The sequence below is a fragment of the Coregonus clupeaformis genome, chromosome 9, assembly GCF_020615455.1.
Source record: "Coregonus clupeaformis isolate EN_2021a chromosome 9, ASM2061545v1, whole genome shotgun sequence".
Classification (NCBI taxonomy): Eukaryota; Metazoa; Chordata; class Actinopteri; order Salmoniformes; family Salmonidae; genus Coregonus; species Coregonus clupeaformis.
Window position 1 is genome coordinate 52063810 of NC_059200.1, and position 23614 is coordinate 52087423.

The 23614-nt window shown below is 39.8% G+C and overlaps 1 protein-coding gene and 1 non-coding gene across 2 annotated transcripts in view; both read right to left on the reverse strand.

Moving 5' to 3' along the window:
• Window positions 1-1758: 1758 nt before the first annotated feature.
• trnas-uga lies at window positions 1759-1833 on the reverse strand. Its single transcript has one exon. It is a non-coding gene; the product is annotated as a tRNA-Ser (tRNA).
• Window positions 1834-6335: 4502 nt separating this feature from the next.
• The window catches only part of LOC121574252 (teneurin-2-like), a 77116-nt gene continuing 59837 nt past the window's right edge, over window positions 6336-23614 (reverse strand). Inside the window, exon 4 of the mRNA XM_045222697.1 lies at window positions 6336-6481. Coding sequence (XP_045078632.1) covers window positions 6336-6481 — 146 coding nt within the window. The remainder of the gene's footprint in view (window positions 6482-23614) is intronic.

The following is a 23614-nucleotide window of genomic DNA, read 5'->3' on the forward strand; positions in this document are numbered from 1 at the left end:
AGACTTACCCAGAAAGCTGTAATCGCTGCCAAAGGTGCTTCTACTAAGTATTGACTCAGGGGTGTGAATAGGCCTACTTACAGTATGTAAATGAGATATTTCTGTATTTCATTAAAAATAAATTTGCTAAAATGTTTAAAACTGTTTTCACGCCATTATGGGGTACTGTGTGTAGATGGGTGAGAGAAAAATCTATTTAAATCAATTTTGAAATCAGGCGGTAACACAACTAAATGTGGAAAAAGTCAAGGGGTATGAATACTTTCTGAAGGCACTGTACATACTACACTGAACAAAAATATAAATGCAACATGTAAAGTGTTGGTCCCATATTTCATGAGCTGAAATAAATAATCCCAGATATTTTCCATACGCACAAAAAGCTTATTTCTCTCAAATTTGGTGCACAAATGTGTTTATATCCCTATTGGTGAGCATTTCTCCTTTGCCAAGATAATCCATCCACCTCAGGTGTGGCATATCAAGAAGCTGATTAAACAGCATGCTCATTACACAGGTGCACCTTGTGCTGGGGACAATGAAAGTCCACTGTGCAGTTGTGTCACACAACACAATGCCACAGATGTCTCACGTTTTGAGGGAGCGTGCAATTGGCATGCTGACTGCAGGAATGTCCACTAGAGCTGTTGCCAGATAATGTAATATTTGTTTCTCTAACATAAGCTGCCTCTAACATCGTTTTAGATAATTTGGCAGTATGTTCAACCGGTCTCACAACCACAGACCACGTGTAACCAGTAATAATTCAAGGAGTATGAATACTTTCTGAAGGCACTGTATGTGTATGAGTGGGAGTGTGTGAGGTGTGTTTGTGCTATCAATTGGCGATGCTCCATTCACGTCAGTTTTATTGAAGTAAAATTGCATCTTTCCCTATCAAACAATAATAAAAACAGACCAAAAATCACCAGTGAGAAATTAATCATTGTACTGTAATAAATAAAAGGTAATCTCAATATTATGGTGAATACCACATAGGCCTATAACTGTGTAGTAGCCTATTAAATAATAATAATAATAATAATATTTGAAGTAAATATCTGATATTATATTCAACCTCCCCAATAAATTATGTTACAACATTTGAAGTTACTTTGAGGATTTTCAGGCATGCTATTTGGAGGATAATAGCAGGGGTCCTGTCACTCACATTGTTTTGCACTGATCATGCTAAAGCAATAATGTTGCTATGTAAACAATAAGCTCAATCTTGGGATGCTAAATCTCGAGGTAGAGTAGGCTATTTTCCCCAATAAAAAAAATAGCTATTTGAAATGTAGGTGAATTATCAATTTAATAAGACTACAATACACATATTACAACCATTAATGCTATCTCAAAAACCAATACAACGAGGACAAAGCTATTAAACATGTAGTCATAGAACTACTGCTTTATCGGAATTACAAATAATGTATTAAAATGAGTTTACCACCAACAGAATAAGATATTGCCTTTATATACGCATTCGGCATGGATGCAACTAATCACAACCGATAAAGAGGTACAGGTCTTCCTGAAGCGTTCTGTCTGTCATTCGATTATGTGAAGATGATGCACATCTCCGTTGATATTTCACCCAACTAAAAATAGTCAGGAAGGCGATTCATAATAGCCTAATGGTATTAACGGTTCTTTAGCAAACATACAGAGATATTATTATTTATTTATTTTTGTTATTTAGCAGACACTCTTATCCAGAGCGACTTACAGTTAGTGAGTGCATACATTTTCATACTGGCCCCCAGTGGGAAACGAACCCACAACCCTGGCGTTTCAAGCGCCATGCTCTACCAACTGAGCTACAGGGGATTTTGATGTATGGTTTAGCAGGTTATTGTCCAGGTAAATGTCTAATTTCTCAATTGCTCCATCTCTATTGAGCCTACTGTCTATGGCTTAACTCAAATAACAACCCCTACAAGTTTAACACTTCTGCTGTCTATTGTCAATCTAACAGGTATGCTCACGCGGTCTACCTCACACCTCAACCGCATGCTCTTCCTGTCTTCGAAAAAAAGCGAGCGTGTAAATAGGGCATCCTTACCTGGCTCGTGTAACAGCCCTTTCGTTCTGTGCATGCCAGACTGGTGCATCGCTCCCCGCATGTCTCCGAACGAACGCGGCCACTCTCTCCGCGCTTTGAACTCAATTCTGCAGCTAAGTCTCAAAGCAACGCGGGTCCGCAATGTTCAATAATACTTCTAAATCAAAAGGAGTCGGTACTGGGCGCGGACAGGACCCGAAGAGGATAATTTCAGGTGGTGGTAAAGTTTATTGTAATATTGAGTCGCATCTCACTCACCCTTACAAAACACATAGTATGAGTTTGCGAGGTGAATGAGTGGAGAAAAATATATCTGGGAGTGAGAGGACAAAGAAGATGCTACCAGCAGAGAACAGAAGGGGGAGGAAAGTGGTAAAGATGTTCACTAGGAATAAGGAGATGTGGAGAGTGAGAGAGTGAGAGAGGGGGGAGAGAGAGAGAGCGAGAGAGCGAGAGAGAGAGAGAGAGAGAGAGAGAGAGAGAGAGAGAGAGAGAGAGAGAGAGAGAAAACAGACCAGACCTATAAACAGACCTATAGATGGAGTGCAAACAGTACAGAAATCTACCAAAATGCAATTAGTAGCCAAAAAATACAATCTCTCCTGGACAACTTTTTAGCATTAACATTCTCCTACACCAATAAAGGTGTACATTTGGCCGTTTGGAACATAAACTTTATATTTGACAAATTAGCCTCCTTGGCTAATCTTAAGAAACATAAGAGCAAACCAAAAAGAATAGATAACGAAAAATGGTTTGATAATGATTGCAAAAATCTAAGAAAGTCATTGAGAAATATATCTAATCATAAACACAGAGACCCAGACAACAAAAATATACGTCTTCAATATGGGGAAACAATGAAGCAATACAAACACACCCTAAGAACAAAAAAAGAACAGCACATTAGAAATCAGCTGGATGTGATTGAGGAATCCATAGAATCAAACCACTTCTGGGAGAATTGGAATAAATTAAACAAACCTCATAATGAGGAATTGGCTATCCAAAATGGGGATTTGTGGAGAAATCACTTTGCAAACCTCTACAGCAATATAACAAAGAGCCCAGAACAACAAGATATACAAGAAAAATTACAAATCCTTGAATCAGCAGTCAAAAACTATCAGAATCCTGTGGATACCCCAATTACAGAACAAGAATTATTGGAAAAACTTTGCACTCTCCAACCCAAAAAGGCCTGTGGTGCTGATGGTATTTTAAATGAAATGATCAAATATACAGACCACAAATTCAAATTGGCTATACTCAAACTCTTCAACATTATCCTAACTGCAGGTATTTTCCCCGATATTTGGAACCAAGGATTGATCACACCAATTTATAAAAATGGAGACAAATTTGACCCAAATAATTACAGAGGAATTTGCATTAACAGCAACTTGGGGAAAATTCTCTGCAGTATCATAAACAGCAGACTACATCATTTCCTTGATGAACACAACGTCCTAAGCAGAAGCCAGATTGGATTTGTAAAAAATTATCGTACAACCGACCACATTTACACCCTCCACACTCTAATTGACAAACAAGTCAATCAAAACAAAGGCAAAATCTACTCGTGTTTTGTAGACTTCAAGAAAGCATTTGATTCAATTTGGCACAAAGGTCTTTTTTACAAACTAATAGAAAGTGGTATTGGAGGGAAAACATTATGTTATTAAATCAATGTACACTAAAAACAAATGTGCGATTAAAATCGGCAATAAGCAAACAGACTTCTTTTCTCAGGGACGTGGAGTGAAACAGGGCTGCCCAATAAGTCCAACACTATTTAACATCTACATTAATGAATTGGCAAAAACATTAGAAGAATCGGCAGCACCTGGTCTCACCCTACACAACACTGAAATCAAGTGTCTGCTGTACACAGATGACCTGGTGCTACTGTCTCCCACTAAGAAGGGGTTACAGCAGCATCTAGATCATCTGCACAGATTCTGTCAGACCTGGGCCCTGACCGTTAATCTAAAAAAAACGAATATAATGATATTCCAAAAAAGGTCCGGAAATCAGGATGACAAATATGAATTCTATTTGGACACAGTTCTATTAGAACACACCAAAAATTACACATATCTAGGACTAAATATCAGCAACAAAGGTAGCTTTCACATGGCTGTGAATGAGCTGAGAGACAAAGCAAGAAGAGCATTCTATGCCATTAAAAGGAATATTAAAATCGAAATTCCAATTAGAATCTGGCAAAAAAAATTCCAATCAGTTATAGAACCAATTGCTCTATATGGCAGCGAAGCATGGGGTCCGCTCTCTAATACTGAATTTACCAAATGGGACAAACATCCAATCGAAATACTGCATGCAGAGTTTTGCAAGACTGTATTGCAAGTGCAAAGAAAAACTCAAAATAACGCATGTAGAGCAGAATTGGGCCAATACCCCCTCCTTATTCGAATAGAAAAAAGAGCCATCAAATTTTACAACCATCTAAAAACAAGTGACCCCAAAACATTCCATCACACAGCTCTACTATGTCAAGAGATTAAACAAGAGAAGAGTCCCCTCAGCCAGCTGGTTCTGAGGCTCAGTTCACTAACCAAAACCAACCTCATAGAGCTTCAGGACAGCACTCAGAAAATCAACCAAATCATCACAAAGCAAAAAGAAAAAAATATGTCACCTATTGGAAAGACACCACAAAAAATCAAAGTAAACTTCAATGCTATTTGGCTCTAAACAGACAGTACATGGTGGCAAACTATCTGACCACTGTGACTGATAGAAAACTGAGGAAAACAATGGCTAGGTACAGACTCAGTGAGCACAGTCTGGCTATAGAGACCGGTCGTCACAGGCAAACCTGGCTGCCCAGAGAGGACAGGCTGTGCTCACTCTGCCTCCGGGGAGAGGTAGAGACAGAGCTGCATTTCCTACTACACTGTGAAAAATACTCAGACCTAAGAGAATCTTTCTTTCCCAAAATTATCATTCAGTACAAAGAATTTGAAACTATAAAAGAGGAAGAAAAAATCCAATATTTATTGGGTGAAAAGCCAAAATGTGCAATTTTGGCAGCCAAATATGTGTCCTCCTGCCACAACCTGAGGGACAGCCAGTGAAAAGTGTAATGTAATGTCAATAATATTTCCTGTTTTGTTTTGGCTTTCATTACCACTACTATTATTATTATTGCTGTTGGTCCCACCATTTTTGTTATATCTATACTTTGACAATGTAAGTAATTTTACTTGCCATGTCAATAAAGTCTATTGAATTGAATTGAATTGAGAGAGAGAGAGAGAGAGAGAGAGAGAGAGAGAGAGAGAGGAGAGAGCAGGAGAGAGAGGAAAATGTAAAGATTGTGGGTCCGAAATTTTTTTTTAAACAATGTGGATGACATTGTAATGATGGTCTCTACCTCCAACATAGATCAGTAATTGGGGAGTAATTATCTTATCCAGAGCGACTTACAAATTGTTGCATTCACCTTATAGCCAGTGGGATAACCACTTTACAAATTATATATATATTTTTTTTGGGTGGGGGTGGGGTGGGGTAAGGGGGGGGTTAGAAGGATTACTTTATCCAAATGTCTCCGGAAGGTGGTGAGTGACTCCGCTGTCCTGGCGTCGTGAGTGAGCTTGTTCCAGCATTGGGGTGCCAGAGCAGCGAACAGTTTTGACTGGGCTGAGCGGGAACTGTGCTTCAGCAGAGGTAGGGGAGCCAGCAGGCCAGAGGTGGATGAACGCAATGCCCTCGTTTGGGTGTAGGGACTGATCAGAGCCTGAAGGTACGGAGGTGCCGTTCCCCTCACAGCTCCGTAGGCAAGCACCATGGTCTTGTAGCAGATGCGAGCTTCAACTGGAAGCCAGTGTAGTGTGCGGAGGAGCGGGGTGACGTGAGAGAACTTGGGAAGGTTGAACACCAGACGGGCTGCGGCATTCTGGATGAGTTGTAGGGGTTTAATGGCACAGGCAGGGAGCCCAGCCAACAGCGAGTTGCAGTAATCCAGACGGGAGATGACAAGTGCCTGGATTAGGACCTGTGCCGCTTCCTGTGTATTTATTCCCACAAAGGAATTTGTCATTGAAATAACAGCTAAATAAAAAATTTAATGAGTGGTCACCACACACTATTTTATTTGAAAAAGTACTATCCTACTATTACTATTATATGATTTGAGCAGGTTATGCCTGAAGAGTAGCCTAGGCCAAGGTCTCATGACCTCACCTATGTCAACAGCCGATGCTCCTGTGAAGTTTCATGCTGCCACCCGGTCCAAAACTCAGTGGAGAACTGGGCTCCAGGCGGACATGCTGGCTTCCTGCTCTCCATCCTCTCCCACCTGGGTGACTTCCTGGTTCAACAGAGCTGCACAGCTGGGACCCGGGCTGCTCAGAGGGCAAAGGATACGGATCCATAGCTGCAGTTCTGGTTGAGTAGGAGTGTGAGAAAACTCCTGTTGTCTTTAGGCTAAATTTAAAAATCCGGAGCGTTGGACACAATAACACAGACTCAACCCAACTCTGTTCTATATGCAGGTTGGCATTTATGGTCATGAAACTTGCCCTGGAGGCAGTTCTGCAGAGTGGTCACTAGCTGGCACCGCCACAACGTCATACAATATGGTTTTAAAACTAACCCTAACCTTAACCCTAACCACACTGCTAACATAATGTCTAGCCTTACCTTAAATTAAGACCAAAAAGCTTATTTTTTGATTTCAGGAATATGTATGACATAGCCCATTTTGACTTTGCAGCTGGCCCCTCTAGTGGAAATCGCTCAATTTTGCCTCCAGGGCAAGATTCATGACAATAAACGGCAACCTGCATTCTATATTTATAATACTAGTCTGGATGGATTAGTCATCTTCTAACAGCATGGTGAGTAGGCCTATTTTAGGTCACAGGGAATGTTTATTTAGAGAGCTGGTAAACTAGTGGTATGTCATTTTTCTATGGATCATACAATCTTGTGAAGGAAAGGCTCCTACTATGTCACGTCAGTTAAAATCAGTCAGCTTGATGCTATGGTAATACATCTAGAAAGTAGCACAGCTTGACAACTGTCCACCTGTGCTTTGATATCCCAGTCATTTTAATGAGATCAAATATTGTTCTCTCTAAGCTGTGAGAACATAAGATTATCACAGGAAGATAATCAAGTTATTCATATCCAAATGTATTGTTACAAGTGTACATTTGATCTTCACAAGCTCTGCAATTTAATTATTCCCGACTGTAAATATTCATATCTCATACTGCGTTATTCCAACACCATCACTGTGTTCCGTATCCAGCAGAACTTTGATCAGGTAGACATAACTGGGACTCTGTTCTTAACAATTAAATGAAGGATGGAAGTAGAAAGAGAACAATGAAAATGTGGACAAACAGAAGGACAGAAGAAAAAGAATGAAAGAAGAGAGAAGAGAGAATTTGGAAATCACCGGACACAAAAAAGACCCACCACAAGCAAATACCTGAAGTATGAGCATCACTATTTTATGGAAATGACAATTTAGCTAATTTCAAATGTTTGGGCTCACATTATATTGCGGCAACAGCCGTCATTCAATTAGGCTTGTGTGTGTGTGTGTGTGCGTGTGTGTATGGAAGCAAAGGGCTGGTGTAACAAGAGGGGAGGGAGAGGGGAGCTCTGATTGAGCCTGGCCGTTTGTCTTCCTGTCAGAGATTAAGCAAAGATTGGTTAACCTTTACAGGAAACTAAAAGGAAAATAGACATGCAGAGAACGAGAAGGAAATTATACCTGACAGGTCCCCCCAAAAAATAGCCAAGCAAGAGGAGTAAATGTGACTGGTAAGGGTAAATACAGTAAGGCTCCTCTCCTCTACTGTGTGATGGACATCTGTTGGGCCTCAGCTGCTTCATCATGGGCCCATTGGGTCCTCATTTAAAGTAGTCCCTGAGGACACTACACCATACTGCACTATACACATACAATATATCAGAGAGTAGGCCTACTATTACTGTTGATTTGGGTGAAATATATCTGAGAGCAGGCCATGCATTTCATACCTATAACCTATCTGAGCCATATTGCATTTTCTCATCAAATCTTGGGTAGATTATGGGTAGAATGTGAAAATTGATTTGGGGAAAACTAAGGAATATCAGTAGTGTAAACACATATCAGACATTCACAAATGTCTATAAAGCCAATAAGAATATGACCATGTCCATAGTGTTGCATAAATAAGCAATGCCCTCAGCTACAGTATCATTTATCTGAATTAACAGAGACCCTCCTGTGTTGACAGTGGATGTCAACGATTAAAGTGATTGGATTTTCAGCACCAAAGACATTCAAAAAGAGGAGAAATTGAATTTAGTGAGGCCTGCTATGTACTGGCTGAGTTATCAAGGTAATACGGTAAGGGACACATTTTCTGTCCATCATAAAAGCCCTCACAACGTGCGATCCCGTGTGAAACAACTATATGGTATTGTCGGACCACGATAATGTGCCCCTGCATGGATAAGAGCAAAGGTAGCATAGCCACTTCACCACAATATTTCAATTGCATTTTACAGCGATTAAAAGAGCACAGGGGAGACCAAAATGTCCATGTTAACATTCATTGCTAACTAAAAGTGAACACAAATCTAAATGCTTTAACTTACTGTCCTTCATTATATTTGTCAGGATGCCTTGTAGCCTCGTATTACCAGACTGATGAAAGATTAATTTGTCTCCCAGTGTTTGCTGGTAAGCAGACTGAACCAGGTTTTTCTCTAGGATTTTGCCTGTGCTTAGCTCTATTCCATTTTTTTACCCATAACATGATGCAGCCACCACCATGGTCCTCAGTGATGTGTTGTTGTCACGCCCTGATCGAGAGAACTCTTGTTGGTTGGGTCAGGGTGTGAGTTTTCTGTTTAGAGTCTAGTACTTGTATTTCTATGTTTGGCCGGGTGTGATTCCCAATCAGAGGCAGCTGTCGCTCGTTGTCTCTGATTGGGGATCATACTTAGGCAGCCAGTTTTCCTGCCTGGGTTGTGGGATCTTGTTTGTGTTTCGGTGAGTTTGGCTTGTTTGTGTATAGCCTTCCGACGTCACGTTTCGTTGCCTTCTGTTGTTTTGTCAGTGTTTATCCTGTTTAATAAAACATGTTCGCATACCACGCTGCACCTTGGTCTGACCCGTCTCTCAATGTTTGTGACAGTTGTGTTGGATTTGCCGCAAACATATCGCTTTGTATTCAGGACATAAAGTACATTTCTTTGCCAATATATATATATATTTTTTAACTTTAGTGCATTATTGCAAACAGGAAGCATGTTTTGGAATATTTTTATTCTGTACAGGCTTCCTTCTTTTCACTCTGTCATTTAGGTTAGTATTGTGGAGTAACTATAATGTTGTTGATCCATCCTCATATTTCTTCTATCACAGCCATTTACCTCTGTAACTGTTTTAAAGTCACCATTGGCCTCATGGTGGGATCCCTGAGCAGTTTCCTTCCTCTCCGGCAACTGAGTTAGGAAGGACGCCTGTATCTTTGTAGTGACTGGGTGTATTGATACACCATCCAAAGTGTAATTAATAACTTCACCATGCTCAAAGGGATATTCAATGTCTGCTTTTTTTATTTTATCTACCAATAGGTGCCCTTCTTTGCGAGGCATTGGAAAACCTCCCTGAGACCAGGTTGAATCTGTGTTTGAAATTCACTGCTCGACTTATTGACTCAAGACATTTCAGCTTTTCCTTTTAAATTAATTTGTAAAAAAGTCAATCCATTTCAAATTCAGGCTGTAAAACAACAAAATGTGGAAAAAGTCAAGGGGTGTGAATACTTTCTGAAGGCACTATATGTAAGCTTGTGAGATCCGGCTGATTTTACGAGGCAAGGATGAATGTAGAATCATACGCAAACATGATGAATCAAATCAAATACAATTTTATTTGTCACATGCCAAATACAAAGGGTGTAGACTTACTTACGAGCCCTTCCCAACGATGCAGAGTAAAAAAATTATAATACAAATAGTAACACAAGAATAATAAAATACATAAGAATTAAGCTATACAGGTAGTACCAGTACCATATCACTGTGCAGGGGTACAAGATATTTGAGGTAGATATGTGGGTCCTCCCACTGATTCAGTGTCTTGGTAAAAAAAACTTTAGTAATTTAGTAACAGGGTGCCAAATGAAGTAACAGGGTTGACCGTAACAGGGTTGACTGTTACAGGGTTAACAATTTTATCAGAATATCTGCCATAAATCCATTCCCCCTGTCACGAGGGGAAGCTTGTTGTGTGCAACAGGGAGTGGCAATTGAATGCAAGCTTCACAAAAAAATGTAATTGCTAAAACATTTCTAGCCTGTCTATCTATGGGTAACAGGGTTGACGTGTTTTGCTCAACACACTCAGTTGTCCACAACAAAACACCAGAAAATGGCCAAAAATAGTCAAACCAGCTCACCTGCTTTTACACTACGATTTGACTATTAGATGTTCAATGTTTCTTTTGAAATAAATATTCAAAAAGCAATAGATTTACCATATTAAAACGAGAGTTCAGGTCACGTAACAGGGTTGACCTTAGAATGAGGGACAGTGGTAAATTAATCACTAATATAAATAATAATCTTCAGAAATGGCTTTGTCAAATCAACAAAATAACTAGGGCTTTACAATGATGGTGAAACTTGGAGAAATTTTTGGATTAAGTGGGTTGAAATCTTCCTAGAAGTGACACAGGGTTGACGGAGGGACATGTCAAAATGTGTGTGGACCATGTTAAGTCCTTAGTGATGTGGACGCCAAGGAACTTGAATCTCTCGACCAGCTCCACTACAGCCCCGTCGATATGGATGGGGGCGTGCTCTCCCCACTGTTTCCTGTAGTCCACTATCAGCTCCTAGGTCTTACTGACATTGAGGGAGAGGCTGTTGTCCTGGCACCACACTGCCAAGTCTCTGACCTCCTCCCTGTAGGCTGTCTCATCGCCGTCGATGATCAGGTCTACCACCGTCGTGTCATCAGCAAACTTGGAGTACATGAGGGGATGAACAGGGAGTACAGGAGGGGACTAAGCACATACCCTGAGGGGCCCCCGTGTTGAGGGTCAGCTTGGCAGAGGTGTTGTTGCCTACCATCACCACCTGGGGACGGCCCGTCAGGAAGTCCAGGATCCAGTTGCAGAGGGAGGTATTCAGTCCCAGGGTCCCGAGCTTGGAGAGGACTATGGTATTGAACACTAAGCTGTAGTCTATGAACAGTATTCTCATATGGTTATTTCCCCCCTTGTCCAGCTGGGAGAGAGAAGCGTGAAGTGCAATTGAGATTGTGTCATCTGTGGATCTGTTGGGGCAGGTTACCTTGATGTTCTTGGGAACAGGGACAATGTTTGTCAGCTTGAAACATGTTGGGATTACAGACTGGGACAAGGAGTGATTGAAAATGTCTGTGAAGACACTTATCAGCTGCTCTGCGCATGCTATGAGAACGCGCCCTGGGTGGGTTTCCCTTTGTAATCCATTATCGTCTGCAAGCCCTGCCACATCCGACGACTGTTGGAGCCGGTGTAATAGGATTCCACCTTCCTCCTATATTGTCCTTTTTCATGATTGATGTCTCATCGGAGGTTGTAACTGGCTTTCTTATATGCAGCCATGTCTGTCCCGTTCCTTGTAACATGTTGACTACACCAGCCACGTGCGTGAGTCCGCGTGCGCCCTCGCGCGCATGTTGATTTTGTCCATCCACACCAGACGCGATCATGAAACACGGATTAAAACATCAAAACCAACTGTGAACCAACCATATTCATTTGGGGGCATGTCAAACACACATGCAACATTGATGGACATTTAGCTAGCTTGCTATTGCTAGCTAATTTGTACTGGGAGATGAACATTGTGTTGTTATTTACCTGAAATGCATATGGTACTTTATTTTGCTGGATCTTTGTAGATTTTTGACCCGGAGTCATACAAAATCTGGTGTTTCTCTACTCCGACTATTAACACTAGAAAAACTGGGCATCTAGCAATACCCTTCTGAGCCAATGCATTCTAACAGTCTAATAAATACATTTCATACATTCTATTGCAAAAATATATATAATTGGGTTGTGTTTACTAAGGTTTTAGGTAAGCCTACCATTAGAATACGAAAAAACAAAACATTTTCATTACTTTGTTACTCTAGGCTATATTAAAAAATGAGAAAAACACAAAACACCACAATTCAAGTGTTATACACGATCAAAAATGCATTATGTATCGTCTCATTAAGGCAGGTCTTTAGAAACACAAAAAAATGAATGAATTGTATTTCAAAAGAACAGAATATCATATTTTAAGTTTTATTATGATACTAGTCTGTGCATAGCCGCAAATGCTCACATGTAGAACACATTGAATAGCGGCTGTAATATTCAACAAAAAATATATATTTTGAAATAGATCCCATGCCTAACTACATTTGCCATTTTAGTCATTTAGCAGACGCTCTTGTCCAGAGCAACATACAGTAGTGAGTGCAAAATACTTCTTTCATACTGGTCCCCCATGGGAATTGACCCACAACCCTGGTGCTGCAAGTGCCATGCTCTACCAACTGAGCTACACAGGACTGAGTTTAAGTTGTTTGGGAAATGTATTTGTTTTAGAAACCTTAGAACCTGCTCTTCCAGATAGGTTATGAAATCAAAATGTCTTACCTGCATGAAGGATGACTCTGTTCCCTTCTTTTACCCACGATGCGCTGCATTCTCTTCATTCAGAAAGCAATTGATAATATTGTCACCCATCTGACTATTGTCAATTTAATCTTGTCTATAGGCCTACGTGTGAAATTCATTTTTATATAGTTTAGGTGTAGTTTCTATGGGCCATTGTCAGATGGCAGCCAACTGGTGAAGGAAGGGGAAAAAATGAAAAGGCCTCTTAAAACTACTTGTAACACAAACTCTGTTTGTGATATCAAAAAATCTAACAACGACAGTGTGTTGAATAGACTTATTTAGGAAAAGTCAAGGACAGGGGGACATGACTTTGAAAATGGCAGAGTAATTAAAATGTTAAATTCATATGACCTCAAAATGAAGCTCTCTGAGTTTTTAGTTAGTTATCTATGATTAATCTATCCTCGTTCATCTTTCAAATACCCACGTGGGGCTGTATGCTCCTGAAAACCAATGAGTACATGGGAAAGGCGGGACTTGCAGCGTGTCAGGCATCTCAAATAGAATCAAGTTCTATTTTAGTGCATGGAAGCGGTAGCTCTAGCCTTTAGCCCATGGTTTTTGGTTTGGATACGTTTGTACAGTGCATTTAGAAAGTATTCATACCCACTGACTTTTTCCACATTTTGTTACGTTACAGACTTATTCTAAAATGTATTAAATTGTTTTTTTTCCCTCATCAATCTACACACAATACCCCATAATGACAAAAACAGGGGGGTAGATCAGCTTTAATATTGCAGATAGATTGTAGCATCCATCAATGTAATTGTTTGCATCATTTCCAATCCCCCATATATCTTTTTTAATAAATACAGTACCAGTCAAAAGTTTGGACACACCTACTCATTCAAGGGTTTTCTTTATTTTTACGATTTTATACATTGTAGAATAATAGTGAAGACATAAAAACTATGAAATAACACATATGGAATCATGTAGTAACCAAAAAAGTGTTATTTCATAGTTTAATTATCTTCACTATTATTCTACAATGTAGAAAATAGTAAAAATAAAGAAAAACACTTGAATGAGTAGGTGTGTCCAAACTTTTCACTGGTACTGTATATATAAATATACATATATATACACATACATATAAATACTAGGCCTGTCAAATGATTAAAATTTTTAATCAAATTAATCAGAATTTTCAGTGGATTAATCATGATTAATCACTATTTGCAATTACACCTGAATCCTAACCATTTTTTTTCTGAAATGCATACCAAAAGATAAATAAAGATATGATTTACTTGAGCCAAGACCTCTTTCCTTTTTCGTTTTCATAGAGCTCGTGGATTTTCTTCATCACTGTGGCTCTTGACGGTGGCTTATAGAATGAGTCTTGAGACGCCACTTGCAAAACATCAAGGAAACCTGAGTCTTCTACAATGCTAATGGATCTACAATCCTTTGCAATCCATTTTGCTATTGTGTTGGTCAAATTATCTGAGGTTGATTTTGTTAATTGCCTGCAAACATTCAGCGTGGTCTGGCGCAAACCACTTGCTGAATCTGACGGCCCAGCAAACGCATGTTTGGCGTTGACATGGTACTTCAAGCTTGAACAGCTCCGGTGAAATTGAAACTCCTTACAAATCTTGCAAATAACCTTGTACTTGTTAACTGTACCATCATCATTCTTTTTATATTTGAATCCGTCAATAGGCCCACTTTGCTCACCTTGCTCCATCTCGCCTCTAGCTCCCAACCACTTTCCTGACCTGAATAATTTGTCACACTGCGCATGCGTGAAATGCGTTAAAAAAATTGACGTAATTAACAGCAAACAACTAATTAACGTCGTTAACGCGCTATTTTTGACAGCCCTAATAAATACACATACATATATATACATATACATATATATATAGATATATATATATATACACAGTGGGGAGAACAAGTATTTGATACACTGCCGATTTTGCAGGTTTTCTTACTTACAAAGCACGTAGAGGTCTGTAATTTTTATCATAGGTACACTTCAACTGTGAGAGACAGAATCTAAAATCCAGAAAATCACATTGTATCATTTTTAAGTAATTAATTTGCATTTTATTGCATGACATAAGTATTTGATCATCTATCAACCAGTAAGAATTCCGGCTCTCACAGACATGTTAGTTTTTCTTTAAGGAGCCCTCCTGTTCTCCACTCATTACCTGTATTACCTGCACCTGTTTGATCTCGTTACCTGTATAAAAGACACCTGTCCACACACTCAATCAAACAGACTCCAACCTCTCCACAATGGCCAAGACTAGAGAGCTGTGTAAGGACATCAGGGATAAAATTGTAGACCTGCACAAGGCTGGGATGGGCTACAGGACAATAGGCAAGCAGCTTGGTGAGAAGGCAACAACTGTTGGCGCAATTATTAGAAAATGGAAGAAGTTCAAGATGACGGTCAATCACCCTCAGTCTGGGGCTCCATGCAAGATCTCACCTCGTGGGGCATCAATGATCATGAGGAAGGTGAGCCCAGAACTACACGGCAGGACCTGGTCAATGACCTGAAGAGAGCTGGGACCACAGTCTCAAAGAAAACCATTAGATTAAAATCCTGCAGCGCACGCAATGTCCCCCTGCTCAAGCCAGCGCATGTCCAGGCCCATCTGAAGTTTGCCAATGACCATCTGGATGATCCAGAGGAGGAATGGGAGAAGGTAATGTGGTCTGATGAGACAAAAATAGAGCTTTTTGGTCTAGACTCCACTCACCGTGTTTGGAGGAAGAAGAAGAATGAGTACAACCCCAAGAACACCATCCCAACCGTGAAGCATGGAGGTGGAAACATCATTCTTTGGGGATGCTTTTCTGCAAAGGAGACAGGACGACTGCACCGTATTGAGGGGAGGCTGGATGGGGCCATGTATCGTGAGATCTTGGCCAACAACCTCCTTCCCTCAGTAAGAGCATTGAAGATGGGTCGTGGCTTGGTCTTCTAGCATAAAACGACCCGAAACACACAGCCAGGGCAACTAAGGAGTGGCTCCGTAAGAAGCATCTCAAGGTCCTGGAGTGGCCTAGCCAGTCTCCAGACCTGAACCCAATAGAAATTCTTTGGAGGGAGCTGAAAGTCCGTATTGCCCAGCGACAGCCCCGAAACCTGAAGGATCTGGAGAAGGTCTGTATGGAGGAGTGGGCCAAAATCCCTGCTGCAGTGTGTGCAAACCTGGTCAAGACCTACAGGAAACGTATGATCTCTGTAATTGCAAACAAAGGTTTCTATACCAAATATTAAGTTCTGCTTTTCTGATGTATCAAATACTCATGTCATGCAATAAAATGCAAATGAATTACTTAAAAACCATACAATGTGATTTTCTGGATTTTTGTTTTAGATTCCGTCTCTCACCGTTGAAGTGTTCCTATGATAAAAATTACAGACCTCTACATGCTTTGTAAGTAGGAAAACCTGCAAAATCGGCAGTGTATCAAATACTTGTTCTCCCCACTGTATATATATATTTTAAATATATATTTCCCGTTATTATTTTCCACTAACCCTTGCACCCCTCACGTAATTGTAGTAAACTAATGAACAACACTTAGGCTTCTATTTCCAGCTCGTACATACTATATACATTTTACGGACACAATCTATTTTACAATAGTTATATTTTGTTTGTTTTTAGTCCTGTCCTTCCTCTACCCTCAACCTCTCACATCTATTTCTGATGTTCATCCAGTTTGATTTCTATTTGCCATATATAACTGTGCTGTTTCACAAAAGTTCTGAATCTACAGTATATACATTTTACGGACACAGTATATTTTACATGAGTTATCTTGCTGTTATTAGCCCCACTCTTCAGGTCCATTCAACCCCTCCCATCTATCTCTTAACACCATCCATATTGGATTCATATTTGCCATATATTTTTCAACTGTGCTGTGATGTTTCACAAAAGTTCTGAACCTTTCTATTCTCATCGTTTCTACAGTTTGTAAATTAAAGATACCATTTTTTGCAAAAAGTATTATTATATTATTGATCGATCGGCTCTGACTTTTCAAATCACCCAGTATTGCGATCTGCAGAGTTAGCTCCAGGTAAATGTTGCAATTCTTCAGCCATTCCTGGACCTGTGACCAAAAACAAGCTACATATGGACAGTACCAAAATAAATGATCTAATGACTCTGTCTCTTCGCAGCAAAATCTGCAGTGCTGGGAAGATTGTATCCCCGTATATATACACTGTAACATTATATTGGTTGCAAGAATTTTATATACTAATTTAAATTGAAAAATTAAACATTTTGAAAATGTTGTCATTTGCGTATCAGTTCATAAACCATGTATCATGGAATCGGTACATCGAAAATCTCTTCCCAACTATTTGGCAATCTATATGGCACAGATGTCAATATTTTGGTCCTTCAATTAAACTGGTATACTTTTTTTATTTATGACAATTTTCTTTAACCAATTTTGGTCTTTAATGCAGGGCTGACAGACAAGTTCCTTACTTTTTCCCCCTTCCACTCGCCTCTTCCATTTTTGAGGTAATGCTGCAATTAGTTGGTTGTAATTATGGGTAGAGCAGACATTTCCATATATTTTTGTTAGCTGCATGTGTGACATAACTCCACCAGTCCTATTTATAATATCATTTACAAAGATTATACCTTTTTTTAAATTAAAATAAATAGAAAAATATTGTATATTTGAGTATAACCACAATATTTGTTGTATTATTTGTTCTGTCTTTTCTGGTGGATTAAACTGAAATTGCAACCAACCTTCTATGGCTTGTTTTAAAAATAGCTATATTTTGGAGATTATTTCATTTTCAAATAACCGAAAGTGAGAGGTTGTAATCTGAATAAAGAGAAAAAGGCCATTCTTGAACATGCGGTGAGAAATTTTTACTAATCTGCTAGAGAACTAGTTTGGATTTAAGTATAACTTTTGTATGACTGATGCCTTTAGTGAGAGGTCTAATGCTTTAATATTTAATTATTTCTGCCATCCAAATTCATATTCATTATATAAAAAGGCCTTTTTAATTTTGTCTGGGTTGCCATTTCAAATAAAAATGAATTTGTTTTGCTCATATAATTTCAAAAAACAGGTTGCTAGGTGTAGGCAAGACAATAAGCAAAAAGGTAAACTGGAATATGACTAAAGAGTTAATCAGAGTGATTTTTCCACAAATAGACAGGTATTTTCCTTTCCATGGTAGAAAGATCTTATCTATTTGTGGTAAGTGAGATCATTTCTTTCTTTCGGGATATGTATACCGAGTATGTCCACATCACCGTCAGACCATTTGTATTGGTAAACTACACGGTAATGTCAAAGTTGTATTTTTTAGTGATCCAATATGGAAGTTGGGCTCCCGAGTGGTGCAGCGGTCTAAGGCACTGCATCTCTGTGCTAGAGGCGTCACTACAGCCCCTGGTTTGATTCCAGGCTGTATCACAATCCGGCTGTGATTGGGAGTCCCATAGGGAGGCACACAATTGGCCCAACGTTGGCCGGGGTAGGCCGTTATTGTAATTAAGAAGTTGTTCTTAACTGACTTGCCTAGTAATATAGTACACTTATCATAATTTGGTTGTAATCCAGAGAGGTTAGAAAAAGTATCAAGATCCTCTATGAGGCTGTGGAGGGATCCAAATTGTGGATTTAAAAGAAAACATGAATCATCAGCGTACAATGACACCTTTGTTTCTAACCCCTTGATATTATTACACCTAGGGTTACTATACATAACTTTAACCCAGTTTAGAAGAGATTCTCCAAAATTGAAATATTCCAGGCATTTATATATAAACTCCAGTCGTACTTTACCAAAAACCTTTTCAAAGTCAGCTATGAATACCAGGCCTGGTTTCCCAGATTTTTTATAGTGTTCTATTGTTTCCAGTACTTGTCTTATATTATCTCCAATGTATCGTCCATGTAAAAAACCTGTCTGATTAGGATGAATAATATCCGACAATACCTTTTTAATTCTATACGCTATGCATTTTGCTAGAATTTTAGCACCACAACAATGAAGTGTAAGAAGCCTCCAATTTTTTCAATGGACTGGATCTTTATATTTACCACTTGGATCCTGTTTCAGTAATAACGAAATCAGACCTTCTTGTTGAGTGTCTGAATCTACCATTGATATAAGAGTGGTTAAAACATGCTAATAACGGTCCTCTGAGTATATCAAAAAAGGTTTGGTATACCTCCACTGGTATGCCATCCAGCCCTGGAGCTTTCCTGGACTTAAAGGCTTTAATAGCATCAAGAAGTTCTTCCTCTGTAATTTGGCCTTATTCTGTTAATTTTACATTATTAACAGAAAAAAAATCCATACAATTAACTTCAGTTAGAGATGGAGGAGACTGAAACGAAAACATATGCTTAAAGTACTTTACCTCCTCTTTCAAAATATAGTTTGGTGAATCACGGGTAACTCTGTCATTTGTAACAAGTTTCAGTAAATTATTTTTGGTAGCATTTCTATGTTGAATATAAAAAAAAATGTTGGTGCATTTTTCCCCATATTCCATCCAGTTCGCTATATTTTTATAATATACAGTGGGGGAAAAAAGTATTTAGTCAGCCACCAATTGTGCAAGTTCTCCCACTTAAAAAGATGAGAGAGGCCTGTAATTTTCATCATAGGTACAAGTCAACTATGACAGACAAAATGAGAAAAAGAAATCCAGAAAATCACATTGTAGGATTTTTAATGAATTTATTTGCAAATTATGGTGGAAAATAAGTATTTGGTCAATAACAAAAGTTTCTCAATACTTTATTATGTACCCTTTGTTGGCAATGACACAGGTCAAACGTTTTCTGTAAGTCTTCACAAGGTTTTCACACACTGTTGCTGGTATTTTGGCCCATTCCTCCATGCAGATCTCCTCTAGAGCAGTGATGTTTTGGGGCTGTCGCTGGGCAACACGGACTTTCAACTCCCTCCAAAGATTTTCTATGGGGTTGAGATCTGGAGACTGGCTAGGCCACTCCAGGACCTTGAAATGCTTCTTCACGAAGCCACTCCTTCGTTGCCCGGGCGGTGTGTTTGGGATCATTGTCATGCTGAAAGACCCAGCCACGTTTCATCTTCAATGCCCTTGCTGATGGAAGGAGGTTTTCACTCAAAATCTCACGATACATGGCCCCATTCATTCTTTCCTTTACACGGATCAGTCGTCCTGGTCCCTTTGCAGAAAAACAGCCCCAAAGCATGATGTTTCCACCCCCATGCTTCACAGTAGGTATGGTGTTCTTTGGATGCAACTCAGCATTCTTTGTCCTCCAAACATGACGAGTTGAGTTTTTACCAAAAAGTTATATTTTGGTTTCATCTGACCATATGACATTCTCCCAATCCTCTTCTGGATCATCCAAATGCACTCTAGCAAACTTCAGCAGGGGGACACGTCTGGAACTGCAGGATTTGAGTCCCTGGCAGCGTAGTGTGTTACTGATGGTAGGCTTTGTTACTTTGGTCCCAGCTCTCTGCAGGTCATTCACTAGGTCCCCCCGTGTGGTTCTGGGATTTTTGCTCACCGTTCTTGTGATCATTTTGACCCCACGGGGTGAGATCTTGCGTGGAGCCCCAGATCTAGGAAGATTATCAGTGGTCTTGTATGTCTTCCATTTCCTAATAATTGCTCCCACAGTTGATTTCTTCAAACCAAGCTGCTTACCTATTGCAGATTCAGTCTTCCCAGCCTGGTGCAGGTCTACAATTTTGTTTCTGGTGTCCTTTGACAGCTCATTGGTCTTGGCCATAGTGGAGTTTGGAGTGTGCCTGTTTGAGGTTGTGGACAGGTGTCTTTTATACTGATAACAAGTTCAAACAGGTGCCATTAATACAGGTAACGAGTGGAGGACAGAGGAGCCTCTTAAAGAAGAAGTTACAGGTCTGTGAGAGCCAGAAATCTTGCTTGTTTGTAGGTGACAAAATTCGTATTTTCCACCATAATCTGCAAATAAATTCATTAAAAATCCTACAATGTGTTTTTCTGGATTTTTTTCCCTCAATTTGTCTGTCATAGTTGACGTGTACCTATGATGAAAATTACAGGCCTCTCTCATCTTTTTAAGTGGGAGAACTTGCACACTTGGTGGCTGACTAAATACTTTTTTTCCCCACTGTACACTACCGGTCAAAGGTTTTTCTTCATAAAAAATTAACTATTTTCTACATTGTAGAATAATAGTGAAGACATCAAAACTATGAAATAACACATATGGAATCATGTAGTAACCGAAAAAGTGTTAAACAAATAAAAACATATTTTATATTTGAGATTCTTCAAATATAAAACCCTTTGCCTTGATGACAGCTTTGCACACTCTTGGCATTCTCTCAACTAGCTTCACTTGGAATGCTTTTCCAACAGTCTTGAAGGAGTTACCACATATGCTGAGCACTTGTTGGCAATTTGAAGAATCTAAAATATAAAATATGTTTTTATTTGTTTAACACTTTTTTGGTTACTACATGATTCCATATGTGTTATTTCATAGTTTTGAGATATATATATATATATTTATATATATATATATATATATATATATATATATATATACACAGTGCATTCGGAAAGTATTCAGACCCCTTAACTATTTTCACATTTTGTTATTCTAAAATGGATTAAATTCATTTTTCTCCTTAGCAATCTATACACAATACCCCATAATGACAAAGCGAAAACAGTTTTTTTGAAATGTTTGCAAATTTATTAAATACGAAAAACAGAAATACCTTATTTACATAGGTATTCAGACACTTTGCTATGAGACTCGAAATTGAGCTCAGGTGCATCCTGTTTCCATTGATCATCGTTGAGATGTTTCTACAACTTGATTGTCTATGTAAGGTCCCACAGTTGACAGTGCATGTCAGAGCAAAAACCAAGCCATGAGGTCGGAGGAATTGTCCGTAGAGCTCCCAGACAGGATTGTGTTGAGGCACAGATCTGGGGAAGGGTACCAAAACATTTCTGCAGCATTGAAGGTCCCCAAGAACACAGTGGCCTCCATCATTCTTAAATGGAAGAAGTTTGGAACCACCAAGACCGCCCAGCCAAACTGAGCAATCGGGGGAGAAGGGCATTGGTCAGTGAGGTGACCAATAACCTGATGGTCACTCTGACAGAGCTCCAGAGTTCCTCTGTGGAGATGGGAGAAACTTCCAGTCCACCATTCAGGCCTTTATGGTAGAGTGGCCAGACGGAAGCCACTCCTCAGTAAAAGGCATATGACCGCCAGCTTGGTGTTTGCCAAAAGAGAAACAAGATTTTCTGGTCTGATTAAACCAAGATTGAACTCTTTGGCCTGAATGCCAAGCGTCACGTCTGGAGGAAACCAGGCACCGCTCATCACCTGGCCAATAACATCCCTACGCTGAAGCATGGTGGTGGCAAAATCATGCTGTGGGGATGTTTTTCAGCGGCAGGGACTAGGAGACTAGTCAGGATAGAGGGAAAGATGAACGGAGCAAAGTACAGAGAGAACCTTGATGAAAACCTGCTCTAGAACGCTTAGGACCTCAGACTGGGGCGATGGTTTACCTTCCAACAGGACAACAATCCTAAGCACACAGCCAAGACATTACAGGAGTGGCTTCGGGACTCTGAATGTCCTTGAGTGGCCCAGCCAGAGCCTGGACTTGAACCCGATCGAACATCTCTGGAGAGACCTGAAAATAGCTGTGCAGTGACGCTCCCCGTCCAACCTGACAGAGCTTGAGAGGATCTGCAGAGGAAAATGGGAGACTCGAAACTGTAATCGCTGCCAAAGGTCCTTCAACAAAGGACTGAGTAAAGGGTCTGAATACTTATGTAAATGTGATATTTCAGTTTGTTATACATTTGCAAACATTTCTAAAAACCTGTTTTTGCTTTGTCATTATGCGGTATTGTGTGTAGATTGATGAGGGAAAAAAAACAATTTAATCAATTTTAGAATAAAGTTGTAATGTAACAAAATTTGGAGAAAGTCAAGGGGTCTGTATTCTTTCCGAATATACTGTATATCTACACTACATGGCCGAAAGTATTTGGACCCCCCGTCAAATTAGTAGATTCAGCTATTTCAGTCACACCCATTGCTGACAGGTTCATAAAATCGAGCACACAGCAATGCAATCTCCATAGACAAACATTGGCAGTAGAATGGCCTTACTGAAAAGCTCAGTGACTTTCAAAGTGGCACTGTCATAGGATGCCACCTTTCCAACTAGTCAGTTCATCAAATGTCTGCCCTGCTATCGCTGCCACAGTCAACTCTAAGTGCTTTTATTGTGAAGTGGAAACGTCTAGGAGCAACAACGGCTCAGCCGCGAAGTGGTAGGCCACACAAGCTCACAGAACGGGACTGGCGAGTGCTGAAGCACGTAGCACATAAAAATCGTCTGTCCTCAGTTGCAACACTCACTACCGAGTTCCAAACGGCCTCTGGAAGCAACATCAGCACAATAACTGTTCATCGGGAGCTTCATGAAATGGGTTTCCATGGCCGAGCAGCCGCACACAAGCCTAAGATCACCATGTGCAATGCCAAGTGTCGGCTAGAGTGGTGTAAAGCTCGCCGCCATTGGACTTTGTAGCAGTGGAAACACATTCTGTGGAGTGATGAATCACGTTTCACCATCTGGCAGTCCGACGGACAAATCTGGGTTTGGCGGATGCCAGGATAATGCTACCATAGTGCCAACTGTAAAGTTTGGTGGAAGAGGAATAATGGTCTGGGGCTGTTTTTCATTGTTTGGGCTAGGCCCCTTAATTCCAGTGAAGGGAAATCTTAACGCTACATCATACAATGACATTCTAGATGATTCTGTGCTTCCAACTTTGTTGCA